The sequence below is a fragment of the Anthonomus grandis genome, chromosome 3, assembly GCF_022605725.1.
Source record: "Anthonomus grandis grandis chromosome 3, icAntGran1.3, whole genome shotgun sequence".
NCBI classification, from domain to species: domain Eukaryota; kingdom Metazoa; phylum Arthropoda; class Insecta; order Coleoptera; family Curculionidae; genus Anthonomus; species Anthonomus grandis.
Genome location: NC_065548.1, coordinates 21,986,340 through 22,005,179, shown reverse-complemented (window position 1 = coordinate 22,005,179; position 18,840 = coordinate 21,986,340). Strand labels below are relative to the sequence as shown.

General features: G+C 31.6%; 1 protein-coding gene across 2 annotated transcripts; it reads left to right on the top strand.

Moving 5' to 3' along the window:
* Positions 1-306: 306 nt before the first annotated feature.
* On the top strand, positions 307-17,419 carry LOC126734158 (fatty-acid amide hydrolase 2-like). Of its 2 annotated transcripts, none has more exons than XM_050437689.1 (9): positions 307-650; positions 1,321-1,534; positions 15,458-15,677; positions 15,727-15,944; positions 16,004-16,115; positions 16,171-16,331; positions 16,390-16,617; positions 16,682-16,831; positions 16,890-17,419. In XM_050437689.1, the coding sequence occupies exons 2-9, from the start codon at positions 1,361-1,363 to the stop codon at positions 17,166-17,168; spliced, it is 1,542 nt and encodes a 513-aa protein (XP_050293646.1). In that variant the 5' UTR covers positions 307-650; positions 1,321-1,360; the 3' UTR covers positions 17,169-17,419. The 2 variants fall into 2 exon arrangements, with proteins under 2 accessions (XP_050293646.1, XP_050293645.1); XM_050437688.1 differs by having other exon boundaries at positions 310-650; positions 16,682-16,837.
* The last annotated feature ends 1,421 nt before the right edge of the window (positions 17,420-18,840 follow it).

The window sequence follows — 18,840 nt, the reverse complement described above, 5'->3', positions numbered from 1 at the left end:
TACAATAACAAAGTCGGAATAATTTTGGCCGTAACAGGTAAATAAATTCCTGATAACTTTAAGACCCAAATAATAAAAATCGTCGGAAACGATATGTAAATAGCCTACATTTTTTTACATGATTGTTTGCACTACAATAATTTAAATGGAATTGAAAAAAAAATGGAAAAACATTTAACAACTTTATAATTTGCCCCATTAACTAACCTTGCAATATCAATCTTGATGTCACAAACAAGTTTGTTAAGTATATTGAAAATTATTTTAAGAACCTCATTTACATAGTTGCACTTAATGGTCTAAAGCCTACGCTGTAACTAAAAACAAAAAATAGGAAATAGTTATAATTAATTGTATAGGTTGATGGTCAAGGTCCAAGTGGAAAAGGTGACCCTGTGACATATACTATCAAGTAGTCTATTGGCAGATATATAACATGGTTACATCTCTTCTTATAAAACTATAAAATTACATAATGTGAAAGTAAAAATTCAAGAAAATAATCTGTACAGAAGAGGGACCCCTTTATTTGGAAGCGGAAGATAAACCACAGTTTACTTTAGAACAAACACGTCGGATTTTATAAGATTAAAAATTTGTGTTGCAGTCAAACTGTCTTCAGTATCAAGAGTATTACTACCTTAAATGATGTAAGTATTTTTTTAATTAGCTTAGTTGTACGTTTATTTTATTTTTTTGTAAATTTAGTTTTCAAAATCAAAATATATTTTGTTAAGAAAATTTGTCATATATATTTCTCACACATTCTCACACACTCTCACATTAGTTTATTGTTCATAAGTATTATTAATTAGATAAATGAAACCAATTTTTAAGAATTAAAATAAAAATTATAATATTAAAAGATAAGCTGGAAAATATTTAAAAATTAAGGCGTTTTGAAAAAAAAATATACTCTTAATTTTCTTTGCATTTTAAACTTAAAGACAAATTAAATTTCAAAAAGGAATCAACCAAACTGCAAATAATAATTGTAAAATTAATACCTGAAAATCCTATAAATGATGACTTATGCATCGTGTTACTTTGGACATTGCTCGTATTAATTTGTGCATCTACTGTATCAAAACTCTCATAAAAAAAAGTTAAATTAGTATACCCTCATCGTATATTTAACACTAAAATTAGTTTCATTTTGCCTATATAACATTCATTATTATTAAAAACAAATGATAAGACTATTTTGGATTATTTAAACAATACAAAAAGGTTAGCGGGGGGTCAGAATTAAACAAAGTTTTATAAATATTTAGCATGTTGGCTTTTTATAGTGCTGTATTTTAATACAGTCTGTTTTAGGTTTTCTTAATAAGCTGCCTAAAAATTAGTAGGCCTTAAAATGGAAATATTATTGACAATTTTGCTGGTTTTGACAAGAATTTTAGATTTTATTACCGAGCCGTTTTTTAAATGTGCTGCAAAAAATAAGAGGCTATATCTGCCTCCGCTGAAAAATGAAGATATTTTGAAAATTAATGCTACAGAATTGGCAAAGAAAATTAGACATAAAAAGGTAAGCGTAATGTAATGTTTTTGGTTTTATATTTTAAAAATTCAAAATAAGCAAATTTGTTTTACGTCATGTTTGTTATTTTTTTATTAAAGCTTCTTTAAATATTCATCAAAATTTTTCATTTACTAATTTTTGATAGCCTACCAATTTAAACAAAATCAGAAAATATCGAGGTAATAAATATTTGAAACTAAGTTAAAAACATTACAATTATTAACATGTTTATTAGACTAAAGATTTTAAAAATGCATTTTAAAGATGTCTATAGAAAATTTTCTTTTTCGACAAAATATAATTTTAAACCAGAGATAAATTATGATTCCCTTAAATATGGTGATGATTGTGATTCTCTATACCTATAATAATTTACACATTAGTTTCATTTAGTGGTAAATTAAGGTATTTTAAACGTGAGTCGGTAGTGAATTAATATTTAACAATAACTTTGATGACAGACCAAAAATGTACAAAAGCACCAAAAGTAGTTTAGTCTAGATATTTTAATAGATATTTTTCTTTTAATAGCTTTCACCTACTGATAAATTAAATTTATTTCAGAACATGAACTCTAATAAACCGTAAATTGTAAACATGATCTTTTAAATGAATAATCATTATATTGCTTTTTATAGATTATGTATATCTCTACTTATATTAAATTATTGATTTTTACATTTATGAATAAACCACTTATTTTTAGCACAAGTTAAATTAGAAAAAATTATATTATTTTGTTTCCAATACTTTTACTCATTGATAAAGGAAATTTAAATAAGAACATAAACTTTAATTATACTAAATCCTAAAACGTTAAGTAGAAGTTAGTAAAAATTAGTTTAGTAAATCGCTTAAATAAACAATCATCACATCGCTTTTTATATATTATGCATATCTCTACTTACATTGATTATTTACGGTACCTACTTATAATGACCGGTGGATTTAGATTGGTAATCTAGGGAATCATAGTAATTAATGATGGTTTCCGAAGTTTCTGATATTAGTTTTTAATTCCATGATGTAGCATTTAAAGCCATCCTCTATAAGATTCGCTTTCTTACTCGTTACGGTTAACCATTTACGATATTTTTCCAATTTTGCCAGTGTCAGATTCCATTGGGACGTGTGGTGGGAGAGCTATATATAAAAAATGTACTTTTTTCCAATTGACGAGTCTTTAAAGTCGTGGCATTTGCAAAAGAACCAGAGATAAATAGTTTACGAATTAGTAATCTATAGTTCTGTGGTAACGATTGTAAATACTGTAAATAACAACAAGAGAAACTGATTAAGATACGAAAATAAACTTGTATAACAGTTCTGTTGCTACTTCGTTTGATTATTTAAGGCAAATCCAGGCTGATACGATACTAGATGTAGGATTTGCAGGAGTCTGATCTGGTTCAAAGACCGACAAAAACGTGAGAGCTGCAATTTTTTGAGAAAATCTAAAAAAAGTATACGAGGAAACCAAGAAAAAATAATAAAAAAACCCATAAAAACAAGCAAATCTTAATAATATCCAATAGCCAAGCAGCCCCGAAGGCACTTGCGAGTTCCAGATTTACCTTAAGCTAATACTGCCCACTGGAACCAAAGAAGAGTAACTCGGGAGATGGATCCGCGACCGGGCCTGTCGTACTTGCAATAAGAAACCCGTCCAATACATCAATGATAAACTAGACCATAGAGAAAAAGTTACGGACAATAAGTCTATCACTGGTTTAAGTGCACTTGAAAGTAAAAATTGGATAAACCCTAGAAAAAGAAAAAACAAATTAATAATGGAGAAGCATTTTGTTTTATATTTTTTACATATTTTATTATTCCAGGTTCATAATGATTTAACGTTATTATGTTTACCACCTTTTTTACTGATTCTTGTCAATAATTTATTAAAACCATTTTATCAATCCAATAGGCAAAAGAGTATAGTTTAGCCAATTTTACATTTTTATCCATTATCCCAAAATAAACTAGAAACAAGTAACTTGGTAGTGATTATACAGATCTGTTCCATAATCAGGTACACTATTAACATTATTCCCACATTGCCAAGCATATACTTTTTTAACCGAAATGTTCCCCTTCTTGCTACTAACCTTTCTAATTTTTTATCAAATTGAGATAGTCTGTACATCTTTGTTAGAAGATTGTGAAGTGGGTTTATCACTAACATTTAAGTCTTTTCTAAATCCTTTATTACCAAAGTCTTTTTGTACGGTTCTAATATTTGATACTTATTTTTCAGGAATAACTTGTTCTTCTTTATTTTGTTTTTTAGATAATTCATCTAAAAAATAAATATATATTAAAATGATAAACTGATATATACAGTGTGGCCCAAATTGGGTGTACATGTGTGGGTATCTTGGAAACTATTAGAGATAGAAAATTGGTAAAATAGAGAAAGTTGTAGGGCATTTAGTTACCAATTCAGAACGATTTTATTTTATTCTGATTTTGAAATATTTGGAAAAAATCAAAAAGTTGCATTTTTGAAAAAGAGCTATATTTTTTTATTTCAACGTATTTTTAAGATCTGTAAAAACATTATTAGGACAACTTTTTAAGGACAACGCATACCTGAATTCAGTTTTTGTTTTCGACGTTTCGGTTCTGAGATTCCATCCTCAACTTCTTTTTTCTTATCGCGGCCATTTTGTTTTTTTTTTTTTAAGTTATGGATTCGACATCGCGGCTTACAAGTATAGCAGGTATATTTTGCTCTTACTAAAAATCTGCTCAGTTTTCAAGTTAAACGTTGGAAAAGTATAATTTAGCACCTTTGGATAGTGTGAGATGTGTAGAGTTGAAATGTGCAAAGAAATGTTGGTGTTTCTATAACATATTACTATAAAAAGAAAGACAACATCTGTAAGTAATTATTGTTTTCATTATCACCGTAAACAAGCAGCCATAGTTTTTTTGATGGCGGGGATATGTGCAAACTGCAAACTATCTACAGCCGGCGCTCGATCCACGGCACGCATTCAGCTATATATTTGTGTTTTGTGGCATTCAGTGTGACAGCTGCAAGGCGGACCTGCATGTCGCGTGTACAGGCCTCTCTGCGGATGACCACTCGCGCCTTACGCGCATTAAAATCAAAACACTGAAAATCCTTTACAACGGCTGTAATGAAAACTTTGATCAACTGACCGCTATGAGGGAGTCTATAGTGGCATTAAAAGTGGAGCTTTTAGAGAAAATCGATATACTGAACACTAAAATCAGCCATCTTGAGACTCAAACGAGGACTCCAAGTGTTGTTTTGGAGCCAAATACGTTGGTAGAAGTTACCGCCGAAACGGTTGAAAGAATAAATCTAAAAACGTCTTGATTAAAGGGATTCCAGAATCCCTTGGTGACGTCACAACTCGTAAACAAAAGGATACTACGGAGGTCATGAAAACATTAACTGTGAAAATATTAATGAGCACGTACCATCTCCAACTTCCGTTTTGAGATTGGGCCAAGTACTAAAACCCGGAGGACGCCCTCGCTACATTAAAGTTACCTTTACTGATGCTAGCACGGTAAAGAAACTGTTACGTTAACCAAAAATCAACTTAACTATTTAACCCAATTACGAGAAGAACTTAAACGTAAAAATGCTAATGGTGAAGATAACCTTACCATCAACTACATAAAAGGGGTACCAGAAATTGTGTCTGTAGACACAAAAAACGATTAGATACATCTTTTCTCGAATGGAAAATCTTATATACAAACCTAGGCAGTTTATTGGCTAAATACAATGAGTTTGTCTACAAAATTCAACTAACAAACCCAAATCTTATTTTTATAACCGAAAATGCAGTGAAGTGGTAGCTGCGCCTCTTGCAAAAGTAATGAAATACTCAATGATTAAAAACTCTGTACCTGAACAGTGAAAAGTCGTATCTGTCACGTCAATTTTTAAAAAAGGCGATAAGTTATCAGCAGGCAACTATAGGCCGATAAGCCTAGTATCGATTGCTTGCAAAATTATGGAGTCCACTGTTCGAGATGAAGTGCAAACATTCTTTACTGAAAATTATGTAATACCCAATATCCAACACAGATTTGTAAGGGGTCGCTCTACGATTACTTACCCTTCAATGTCTTAACCAGTGGATAACACCTTAGACAAAAACCAACCAATAGATGTCAACTACCTTGACTTTGCTAAGGCATTTGATAGAGTTCCCACGAAGCGATTGTTATATAAGCTAGAACATCTTGGCATTAGAGGAGAATTGTTAAATTGGATTGAAGACTTTTTAAAAAACAGAAAGTTCAAAGTGAGGGTGGGGGGCACCATATCAAAATTCTATCCAGTATCCAGCGGAGTCCCTCAGGGCTCCGTCCTCGGCCTCTCCTGTTCCTGGCTTACACGTGTAATTTACCTTCAGAACTAAAAAGTTGCGTATCAATGTTTGCTGACGACACAAAAATATATGCAGTGCCCCTAACTTCTCATTAACAATTGCAAGCCGATCTGGACACTATTTGGAAGTGGTGCAGTGAATGGTTACTTCCTCTTAACGCGGACAAGTGTGTGTTGTTACATTTAGGAAAAAATAATCCCCAGCTACCTTACCAAATAAATAACATTGAACTTAAAAAAGTCGAATCTTATTGTGATCTCGGAATAATAGTAACTAAGGATCTTTCTTGGTCCCAGCATATTGCCTCAATTGTGAAACGTGCAAATTCTATGTTGTATCTGCTACAAAAGGCTTTTGTTAAAATTCCATTTCACAATTTTATGAAGTTGTATACCACGTTTGTCCGGCCTATTATTGAATATACAGGTCCCGTCTTGTGCGCGGACTTGGTGCGCGACAAAAATTTACTTGAATTGTTGCAGCGACGCGCTGCACGATCTACATATGGTTTGCGTATGCCGAGACTTACCTACAGCGAGAGACTTTCAAATGCAAACTTGCTAACTTTTGATAAACAAAAGCTTCGTGGTGATTTAATTTTTACATTCAGGATCCTGTATTATTATTTGGGCTGTGATCTAAACGAACTATTTAAAAGAAATCGGGATATTAGACTTCGCGGTCACACTTTAAAATTAAAAAAACAAATATATAAAACAAAAACACGTCAAATGTTTTTGCCTAATAGAGTGTTTGATGTTTGGAATTCGTTACCCGTAGATGTCATAACTGCTCCTTCTGTAAACTGTTTCAAGAATATAGATTGGACATGTTTAGTGTTTAAATTTGGAAGCTGACATTTCAAGATTTATTCAAATATATTGTAATGCCTACTTAGTTCATAGAGCTATACAGAATGTAAATTCTGGGCTTTTATCTAATAAAATAATAATAATAAATACTAATAATAACCTTAAGTTCAATATAAATAATATTGAACTCATTATTATTCAATATTTCAAAAATGTCTATTTAAGAAATTCAATAACTTTAAAGTTATTAAATTTCTTACAATAAAAAAATGAAAACTAATTAAAAAACCTTTTTATTATGAATTAGGAAAATACCTAAATTGATTAGAAAGAAAGGTCAAAGTTCACAAATAATAATAATGATTTGTTGCACTATTAACATTTGTAATGAGTAGAAAAGAATTTAGAGCAATATGCAAGACAGAAAAAATAAAAATGGTACATATTTGGGTCTCTTAGACTTTAGTAGGGCTTTTAATACCATTAGTCACAAAATGCTTTTAGCAAAATTAAAATATTTTGGCCTGTCAAGATATTCTATAGATTTTTTTCATTATATCTTAAAAATCGCTCTCATTTTCTTGCAGTTTTTTCGATATATGTATGTCGCAGATATGCGGGCTTATATACAATATTGTAAGCTGCAACAGTATGTAGACAATTCACAGATTTATTTATCTTTTCCCGAAAATGACCTACACGCTGTGGAAATAAAGTTTATTAAAGATCTAGATGGTATCAATACATTTGCAAAAAGTTACAACTTAAAACTGAACCCTTCAAAGTCGTCAACTTTATTTTTTGGTGGAATAAAACACAAACTTCAAAGGATCTCCGAAAACTTTATCGCCAAAATAAATGATAAATATCTACCAATTGTTACTGAAGTTAAGAATCTGTGTGTTACTTTGGACTGTAAACTATCATTTCAAGGTCACGTGAAACATAAATTAAGTATTGCCTACATGAGATTGAGAAGACTGGAATATCAAATAGCATATACTGAAATATTAAATAGCATATACCACCAGAAACAAAGTATTTTTTATGCAACAGTTTAGTTAGTTTTGTCGATTATGGACTATGCGGATGTGCTTTATGGTAGTTCTTTAGCAGCAGACTTGACAGAATCGATTCAAAAATTACAAAATTCTTGTTTACAATTTTCATTTGACATAGCGTATAAAGATCACATTACTCCTCATATAAACAAACTTTTCATTCTAACAACAGACGAAAAAATTACTTAACGACATTTATATATAAGATTTTACATAAAGGTCTACAATTTCACAATACCACACAGTACAGTTTTCGAACCAGAACAAAGAAGGTCAAATTTTCAAAAGTCCTTTAATTTTATAGGAGTTAAATTATGGAATGAAATACCAGACGAAATTAAAAATTTTACCTTAAATAAATTTTCGAAGGCTATTAAAAAACAATTGGTTTGTAATCAGAGGTGTGGCACATAAATTTTGTTAAAGTGTAAGTATAAATATGTACATATATTTCAAATATACAGGGTGCCCGTAATTAATTAGACATAGGTTAATGTAGGATACCTGACATGAAAATAAACCGTTTGAGCTCAATATCGCTTAGCAAAATGTTATTGGTTTTCGTTCTACAGGGTGTTAGAACTAATTTTTTACCAAACATTTATTGAAATATTTTGGACTGATTTACCTAAAATTTGGCGTACTCTTATTATTTGGGATGAGGAACACGAATATGGTATCTATTTTGCCATTACCACTAGATGGCGCCACATACAACAACATTGAGTGATTAAAATGGTCATAACTTTTTTGACCTACCTGTACGCACATTTGCGAGTGAAAATAATAAAACAACATTTAATTCTAGTCAAAAAAGGTATACTTCTTTGATCTCCAAAAAGTAGACCGTTTTCGAAATAAACGCATTTTTGTATTAGGTTGCGTATGAACAAATTATTATCGGAGTTTTACAAAGTAGGCTTCGCCTAGGATGAACACATCATAACTACGACCTATCAAGGTGAAGTATTAATAAGTAAGTCTTTAATTTGGCTAAAGCTCGTGTTCTTGTTGTGTTATTTTCGCTTAAAAATGCCGCGTCACAATGATTTTTCTAATGCTCAGATGCGGGATATAGTATGTGTATACGCTCAAGAAAATTTTCGAGTCGAAGAGCAGCGCAGCGTTATTTAGATCTGTATCCGGATAGAAGGCAGCCAAATCATCAAACATTTAAAGCGTTGTACGATAGATTAGGCAAAACGGGCTCATTTCGTTCAAAAAACGTAAATGCGGGAAGACCAAGGATAATTGGAGCAGATATGGAAGATGAAATTTTGGTTCGTGTTATCGAAAATCCTGAAACCAGCACAAGACGTATTGAGGCAGCCACTGGTGTAAGGAAATCTTCAGTGTCCAAAATTATACGCCAAGAAAAACTGTATCTGTATCATTTCACTCCAGTTCAAAATCTTCTTCCTCAAGACTTTCCTGCAAGACTCCAATTCAGTCAATTTTTAAGAGAGCGCCAATTTAATGATCCATTTTTTGTAATAAAATTTTATTTACGGATGAAGCCACGTTCACAAGGGGAAGTGTTTTTAATTGGCGTAACAATCATATCTATTCGATGGAAAATCCTCATGCTTTCCAAGAACACCATTTTCAACATGAGTTTTCAATAAATATTTGGTGTGGTATGTTTGGGGATTGTATTGTGGGACCGTTTGAATTGCCAGCTAAGCTTAATGGAGAACGTTATCTAAATTTCTTGAGGAATGATCTACCCATTCTTCTAGAAGATGTGCCCCTAAATTTAAGACGTGACAGTTGGTATATGCACGATGGTGCACCGGCACATTATTCACTGCAAGTCAGAAATTACTCGGACGAAATTTATCCTCATAAATGAATTGGTAGAGGTAGTAAATATCCGTGGCCTGCGCGTAGTCCCGATTTTAATCCCTTAGATTTTTATTTCTGGGGCTACTTGAAATCACTTGTGTATAAAAATAAAATAAATAACCGTTTAGAATTGTGGCAAAAGATTGTGGAAGGAGGCAGTACCATCAGGGCCCAAGAAGAATCATTGTTTGGAGTCAGGCAAAATTTAAATAAAAGAATTAGACAATGTGTCCTAGTGGATGGTGAACATTTTGAACAATTATTATAATCAACAGCCTTTTCTAATTTTATCGTTGTTAATTAAATTTTAGATTAAGTGGTCATACGCAACCTTATAAAAAAATGCGTTTATTTTGAAAACGGTCTACTTTTTGGAGATCAAAGAAGTATACCTTTTTTGACTAGAATTATATGTTTTTATTATTTTCACTCGCAAATGTACGTACAGGGAGGTCAAAAAAGTTATGACCTTTTTAATCACTCAATGTTGTTGTATGTGGCGCCATCTAGTGGCAATGGCAAAATAGATATCATATTCGTCTTCCTCATCCCAAATAATAAGAGTACGTCAAATTTTAGATTAATCTGTCCAGTGGATTCTAAAATATTTCAATAAATGTTTGGTAAAAAATTAGTTTTAACACCCTGTAGAACGAAAACCAATTACATTTTGCTAAGCTCAAACGGTTTATTTTCTTGTCAGGTATCAACATTAACCTATGTCCAATACTGGGACATAGGACATAATTACGGGACACCCTGTATACATGATTATATACACACATAGAAATATATAATATATGTTTTTTTTTTCTTTCTTTTTTAATAAATAACTTTTTCAAAGACCTGTTTTACTATTTTTATCAATTCATGATTACGTTTGACTTCTTCAGATCGATTTTGACAACTGTGTGCGACCTATTCAATTTTAATTTTAAAATAATATATATATTTTAAAGTTAGCCATTGACTTTTTGTATCCGATTTTCTTTCCCGGAAGTTCTTCCTCTGTGCTTTGCACTCCACAGTCAATATGTTTGATTAATTTTATTTTTATTTTCTTTTTGTAAATAAGCTAGGGTTTATAAAATAGGTATTGTTTTTATTATTTAGAAGGGTGGTATCACACGGTTACGCGAACATTGGTGAATTCCCAGTGTTTTTCGTGTTTATGTATTAGTTTTATAATGTCGATGTCTTCCTAATTTGTTTCATGAACATTTCTTTAGTCGGTTACTATACTTACGCATATACAGGGTGTTTCACTTTTTTCTAGCAGGACTTTAACAGTATTTAGAAAAATTAATTTTAAGGTAGGTTTCTCACATAAATATTGATCGTCAAACTTTTTGTTTCTGAGATACAGGGCGTCAAAGTTTCCCAAAAAAAAAAGTTTTTATTTTTTAATATCCGAACTATCAAAGATATTGAAATCAAAATTGGTATAAACAATTCTAGGATGAAGGGTCATAATCGTAAATAATGTCATGTTTCTACGTTGGCCAGTGGTGGAGATATGACTAATTAATAATGTTAATGTGACTAAAAAAGTAGCACGCCACTGGATTAAGTCGATTAAACGATCATTTCTAAATAGTGCATTTAATTGTAAACAAAAATGCCCTCTTGATATTTTTTCGTATCTGACTCCGTTTTCTCCTCAAATTGGGTTGTAAAAATCACTTAGGATTTGAAGATAAATTTATTTCAACCGTCTAATAAATCGCAACATAGAACAATACCATAAATACTTATAACTTATTTATAACAAACAACAGATTACAAGAACACAACAAACAATTAACAAATTTAAAGAAGGTGTTCGAAATGTGAACCATTTTCTGCAATACATAATGGGCTTGGAAAATTTGAAAAAAAATATATATATTTTCCCAAAAATAAATACAGCATAAGTTTATAAGAACAATGACGTTTATTTCAAGTTGTTAGGGTAAGTATTTGCAAAGTTATAAGGCTGTTAGTATGGGGTTTTTTATACCTCCCGAGATTCCGTCCCAATTACGCGCTACGTCATAGACGCCGACGCGACGGTGTATTATAGAGCGCTCGCTAGCCAGCCAGCCACAGCCTAGTGCCCAGTCGTTATTTTGACAGGGTGGTTTTGTTTGTTGACATTTTGACTTTTAACTTTTATTATTGACGTATTTTGCTTGTTGACTAATTACAGTGGAGCAGGAATTTGTTCGTGGTCAGTCAGACAACTTATCCATTATATAAACGTAAATATTTTAAAACTATAAACTCTATTCAAAAATAATTAAAAATAAACTTTTACTTTGACATCTTGTTTTTCAAAACTAAGCATTTTTCTTAGACAAGGAAAATGACTGGACCTGTAATCACGCACCTGAAACGAGCTGCTTGCCACCAAATCTGCAAAAATGTCATATGGCAATTATTTTTCTTACGAAATTTAAATCAAAACACTGAACATCCCACTTTGATGAAATATCCAAAAAATATAGATTTCACCAAAAATTTTACTTAAAAAAAAAACAAGAATCTCTTAAAATACACTCAAAAACAAGTAAGCGTGTCACCATAATGCGAGAAAAATTCGGCTCACTTCGTTAACATTGTAATTATAGGCTAATACCGGTCCAACCATTTTCCTTGTCTAAGGCGTTTTTCGACATAGAACATATGTACATATGAAGTTATTAAAATATAATACAATATTTATAGCAGATATGTGGAGCAGACATTTTGAAAAACACAAACAACGGCAAAAACATGCATAATAATATTAACAAAGCAGCGTGCGCGGTCGACATGCTAGCGTCGGTCGTCGCGTCCACTTGGGCGCCTGTGACTTATCATCCCGGCCGCGCTGGTACAAGGAAAAAATTAAACATGGCGTATTTATTCGAACTTTGAAAATTAATTGTGAAGTAACTATAAATGCTAGAGAACTTAAATAAATTGCTAAATTTAAGTTGGAGCCTGCTCTTTTTTACTAAAAAATAATCGAATTGTCGTTTCCAAGCTCATTCACATCGACGAATAACCGAACGTGAAATGTTATTTATATTAATTTATTTTAATAATTTGAATAGTGTGCCATGAAATAAAAACAGTGTCATAAAATGTAAATGTCATATTAGTATTATAGTGTCAAATTGCAATTGCGTTCTCAAAAAGCGTTATTTATTTATTTCTTCTTATCGTTTTGGTGTCAAAATGCCATTTATGTTTTCAAATCAAGAGTTAGCGGATATCCACTTTATTTATGGGGTTGCAAATGGAAACTCCGCAGAAGCAGCCCGGGAATATATGCGCAGATATCCGATTAGAAGGCATCCACATCCTTCTGTATTTGTAAGAGTCCATCGACAAATTATTGAGAATGGTTTAGGCAATGTACGACGAAATAAAAATAATGTAAATTTTCGAATAGAGAGAAATAGGCAACAAATTTTGCGTGAGTTCAACAGAGATCCTACAACAAGTATTAGAAGAGTTTCTGCTGGTTTAGGAATTTCAGCTTCCCGTGTTTACCGAGTGTTAAAACGGGATCATAGACGTCCTTATCATTTGCAACCTGTTCAGGGATTACAATCAGGAGATGAACAATAAAGAACTGCATTTTGTCATTGGATTCTTAATGCAGCTAATAATACTCCAGGTTTTATAAATAACGTGTTGTGGAGCGATGAGTCGTGCTTCACTCGGCGTGGAGTGGTCAATTTTCATAATCAGCACATTTGGCCACATGGAATTCGACCAAGAAACTTCCAGCATGAATTTAGTGTTAATGTCTGGATTGGTATTTATGACAATCGACTTTTTGGACCATATTTTTTGCCACCACGGGTAAATGCTGCAGCCTTCTTGGAATTTTTAGAACGGGAGCATGCGAATATGTGGAGAGATATTCCTTTAAATTTAAGGAGACGGAGTTGGTTCCAGCTTGACGGTTGTCCTGCGCATTATGGGAGAATTGTGCGAAACTGGTTGGATACCCATTATCCAGAACTTAAACCCCTTAGACTTTTCAGTATGGGGATTTTTAAAAGAAAGAGTGTATGCGACACCTGTTCCAACAAGGGATGATCTTATAAATAGAATTAGGACTGCTTGTAATAAAATAGTACCATTTTTAAATAACATTTCACGTTCGGTTATTCGTCGATGTGAATTATGTATTGCAGAAAATGGTTCACATTTCGAACACCTTCTTTAAATTTGTTAATTGTTTGTTGTGTTCTTGTAATCTGTTGTTTGTTATAAATAAGTTATAAGTATTTGTGGTATTATTCTATGTTGCGATTTATTAGACGGTTGAAATAAATTTATCTTCAAATCTTAAGTGATTTTTACAACCCAATTTGAGGAGAAAACGGAGTCAGATACGAAAAAATATCAAGAGGGCATTTTTGTTTACAATTAAATGCACTATTTAGAAATGATCGTTTAATCGACTTAATCCAGTGCCGTGCTTCTTTTTTAGTCACATTAACATTATTAATTAGTCATATCTCCGCCACTGGTCAACGTAGAAACATGACATTATTTACGATTATGACCCTTCATCCTAGAATTGTTTATACCAATTTTGATTTCAATATCTTTGATAGTTCGGATATTAAAAAATAAAAACTTTTTTTTTGGGAAACTTTGACGCCCTGTATTTCAGAAACAAAAAGTTTGACGATCAATATTTATATGAGAAACCTGCCTTAAAATTAATTTTTCTAAATACTGTTAAAGTCCTGCTACAAAAAAGTGAAACACCCTGTATATTTATTTTTTGTGTTTATTTAGGCAAATAATAGTATTTTGATTTGATTTTGATCTAAGTTATAAGGATCCATATTTATGAAATAAAACGTTAAAATCACGGTTAAATATCTTTTTCTTAGCAGATTTACATTTTTTGGTTTGATAAATCTTTAAAATCATTACTATAATGTCTTGATATCCCTACGTGAAAAAAAAAATTTTGTTAAAAAATTAAAAATAGCATGGCGAGTTAAATACCAAAAGAACAGGTTTTTCGGGATACTCCGTTTGTTTCCCATCTTTCGAAGTATCGCGATCAACCTATCTTTTTAAAAGTTTAGTATCAATAACTTTTTAATATCACTGCTGATATATTTTATTTTAAAACCGAATAATAAAGCAATTTATTTATTTACTTCATCTTTTTAAGCAAAATCGCTGTTATAATAAATATTCTATTATTTGTTAAGAGAAAAAATTATTTCTTATGAGTCGATGAACTTTAAATTCCCGTTAATTAAAATTTCACAAAGTTTGACCGAAGTCAATAGCTAAGCGAGGATAATCGTATTTTGTAGTTCGTCTGCGGTTTGACCTTTATGATTTTATCTTGCTCCCCACCTATTATTTTTATGTACTGTTTATATCCATATTAATTATTTTCTACTTGCGTCATTTAAATGTCATAATTGCATCATTGTTATGCATATTTCACATCATTATTCTTTATTAAAATAAAAATTTTATTAAAATTTTTATGAAAAATATTTAAATCCGCGGGATAACTTAGCTTTGCTAAGATAAAAACATTATTATTTTTAAGCCGATAAGAGATATCGTAGATTACTACGCTAGAGAGAAAAGGAAATGAATGCAGGATCGCATGTAATTTGGCCAAGGCGAAGCCACGGGTGACAAACATGCGATCCAGACATTCCTTATTTCCCTCTGTTGTAAGTATACAATTTTCTGCCTTGCCGGGAAGAAAAGTGGCTTAACTCGTTCTGAGTAAATAAACTTTTTTAAAGATTTTATTCCATAAAATGTTTCTAATTTGAAGTTTCCAAAAAAAATTAAATTACATTATAGATATCGGCACTCGAAGTTTGCAAAGCATATATACAGAGAATTAAAGACGTCAATCCCATTTTGAATGCCATCGTGGAGGACAGATTTAGAGAGGCTTTAAGGGAAGCAAAACAAGTCGACGCTTATCTGCAAAAAACCTCATTAACCCTAGAGGAAATAGAAAAATTTAAACCTCTTTTAGGTGTTCCCGTCACTGTTAAAGAATCATGTGGCGTAAAAGGTCAAAAGTTCAAAACTATAAAATACCAAAAATAAAATTGATTTTTTAGGGCTGAGTCTTTGTTGTGGCCTTTTATCCAGGAAAGGCTTTACGGCGCAAACGGATGGGGAAGTTGTGGCAAAAATTAAAAGCTGCGGCGGTATAATTTTATTAGTTTCGACTACGCCAGAATTAGTTATTAGCTGGGAAACTTGGAGTCATGTAAATGGATATACCAATAACCCTTATAATACAACTTGTACTCCTGGAGGATCGTCTGGAGGTGAGGTAAGATACGTCATAAGAAATAATGTTTTTATAATAATGTTTAATAATGTTTATTTAAGGGAGCACTTTTAGGATCAGCAGCTTCTTTGGTAGGCATAGGTTCTGATATAGCAGGCTCTCTGAGATTACCAGCTCTCTTTAATGGAGTATTTTCTCATAAACCTACCCCAAGTAAAAGCTATGATATTTTATACACGTAGTTCTAGTTAATATATTCTTTTTTTAGAGGTTGTAGCTCTAAAGGGTCATTGGCCTCTAGGGGAAGATCCTAAATACCAACAGTTTTTAGTTATAGGACCTCTAACTCGTTATGCTTGTGATTTAAGACTTATGATGAATGTTATGTGCAATGACAAAAAGTGTGCAGAACTGAAAATTAGTGAAAGGGTAAGTAAATTGTGATGAATGATATCCTTTCAGGTATTTTGAGCTTACAAAATTTTAGGTTGACCTAAAGCAAATAAATATATTCTGTATAGAAGAGCTCCACGACATAACTCAGCCAAAAGTTTCAGATAGCATTAAAAAGGCCGTAAATGAATCGGTTAAATATTTAACAGAAATAAAAGGGTGTAAACTTATTAAATATAATTTCATGAGTTTTAATAAAGCCATGTATATATGTGGCTCAGAATTGTACACTTTAAAAGATATTCCAGATGCACTTAAATGGGTAAGAGAAAGACACCTTAGCAAAGGATTTGATTAATAAAAAAATTATGTCATATTATTTCTAGGAAAATGCAAATTTCTGGACAGAACTAGTCCTATCAATTTTCTGGAAATCAAGATTTACTTTGAATTTAATGTACGCTTACGTTATACAAAAAATTTATCAGTGTTTCGTCGGCAACTATACAGCTAAATATGAAGAAATGAAACAAGAGGTTCTGGTAAGATTACAATTTCTGAATTTAATTCAATGACCACTGATTAAATATTTAGGAAAAACTTGGGGATAATGGTGTTATTATTCTTCCAACATCCATTGGACCTGCCCATAAGCATAACCAAATGTTTTTTAAGAATATCTATGCTTACCTTATACTGGCTAATGCATTAGGGCTCCCAGCAAGTGCGGTCCCATGTGGCCTAGATACGAATGGAATGCCTATTGGTGTGCAAGTGATTGCTGCACCGTATCAAGACAGATTATGCTTGGCAGTTGCTGAAGAACTGGAACGCCATTTTGGAGGCTGGGTACCTCCACCTAAAAAAAAATAAGTAATGTGATATTATTAATAGTATTTTATTCTTGACGTGAGAAATAGGATAAACATTGTTATTATGATACGCACGTGATACGTTAAATCATAGTGTTTTTTAGTTTTGCTCCACGAATGTTTGGTAATGGATTTTGCTATAGATTATTTAGTATGGATACATTTGCCACTAAAAAAAGTGCCACTTAAAGAAGAGATACATTTAATTGCAAAATGTTATTGTAATAATAAATTATGTAATAGACCAAATAAGGAATTGATATTAATTTGGTTCCCTATGAAACTTAATATATGGGTTTCTTAATTGACAAGAACAGTGGGTCTAAGCAGTGTTTAATATTTGTATTAACTAAAACTATCATCAAAATGACTGTTTTTATTGATTTTATCATCTCCAAATAAGTAATTGAAAGGAAGATATCTGTTTTGGCGATTAAAGAATCGTTCATTCTCACAATCCTAAGTTACTAGCCAATAATTGTACTTTTCTATCCTTAACCCGTTCGATATTTTCCACCTCTAACTAGTGATTAGCTAAACCTGTTCACGTTGGTTGCTATACATTGTGTGGGAAGCAGACTCCATACCCCGAAATTGAAAAATCGCTCGCCCAGTATACAGATACTTAAAGAACACCTAAGAAGAGACATTAAAAAATTCATAGAAAGGGGAGTGCGGATAGACATAAAATTTTATTTAGTGATGGATAAGTAAGATTACCACGGTAAGACAAAAAGACGATAGATAAGAAACGAAGTGAAGGCAGATATTGGCAAAGCTACTGAGGCAGTAATTATGTTCCACAGAATTTAAGATTGGAAGAAGAGAAATAAGGCAAGAAATTATTGAGAATATTATAATATATATTTGCACAAAACTAACAGAAATAGAAATAAGGAAAAAATAATACAACATTTTGGGGCCCAGAGAAAGAACTAAAAGATCAATCAGGCAAATTAAAGGCTGGGAAAAAGTGGTAGTCAATGACCCTGAACAGGATTAAAGGACATTAAAAATAAATACGTAAACAAAATATAGTAAAACTAAGACAAATTGAAGAACAAAACAAGAAGCATGTAAGCCAAAACAGACAAAAAAGCAAAGCTTCACAAGAAAACATTATAGATAGGAATATTTGAACATTATATAAGTCATAAAATCTGTAAAATAATATTCTAATCAAGGCAAAAATAAAATAACAAAGGAAACGCTTTTATTCCTTATTTTATAGGGAAACTCGTTAGCACCACAAACAAAGTTGGTAGGAAATTCAATATTCAAGTATATAATATATTGTCGGTTAAAAAAGGCCGGAACCCCCTTAATAATTGGTAAAGACGCACTTTAATTAAAAAGTGTCCTAAATAAAAAATTATAATTGTCTGTCAGATCTACATTAGGAAGATAACTTTGCATATACAGGAGACATTACAACAGTAGCAGTGAGCAAGGTTACATTTTTTTAGTGGAATGTATATTTTCTTATGGATTTTCGATTCTACACAAATATCTAAGACAACTTTATGTAACATATGCTATTCTTTACTTCAATAGCTTAAATGATCGGATAGTTTAAAAAAGTACATTATTAATAAATCTGTTATTGGTTACTTTTAAACTTTTTAATTTAAGCAATATTTTTTCTGATGAATCGATATTTATTCTGAATGGCA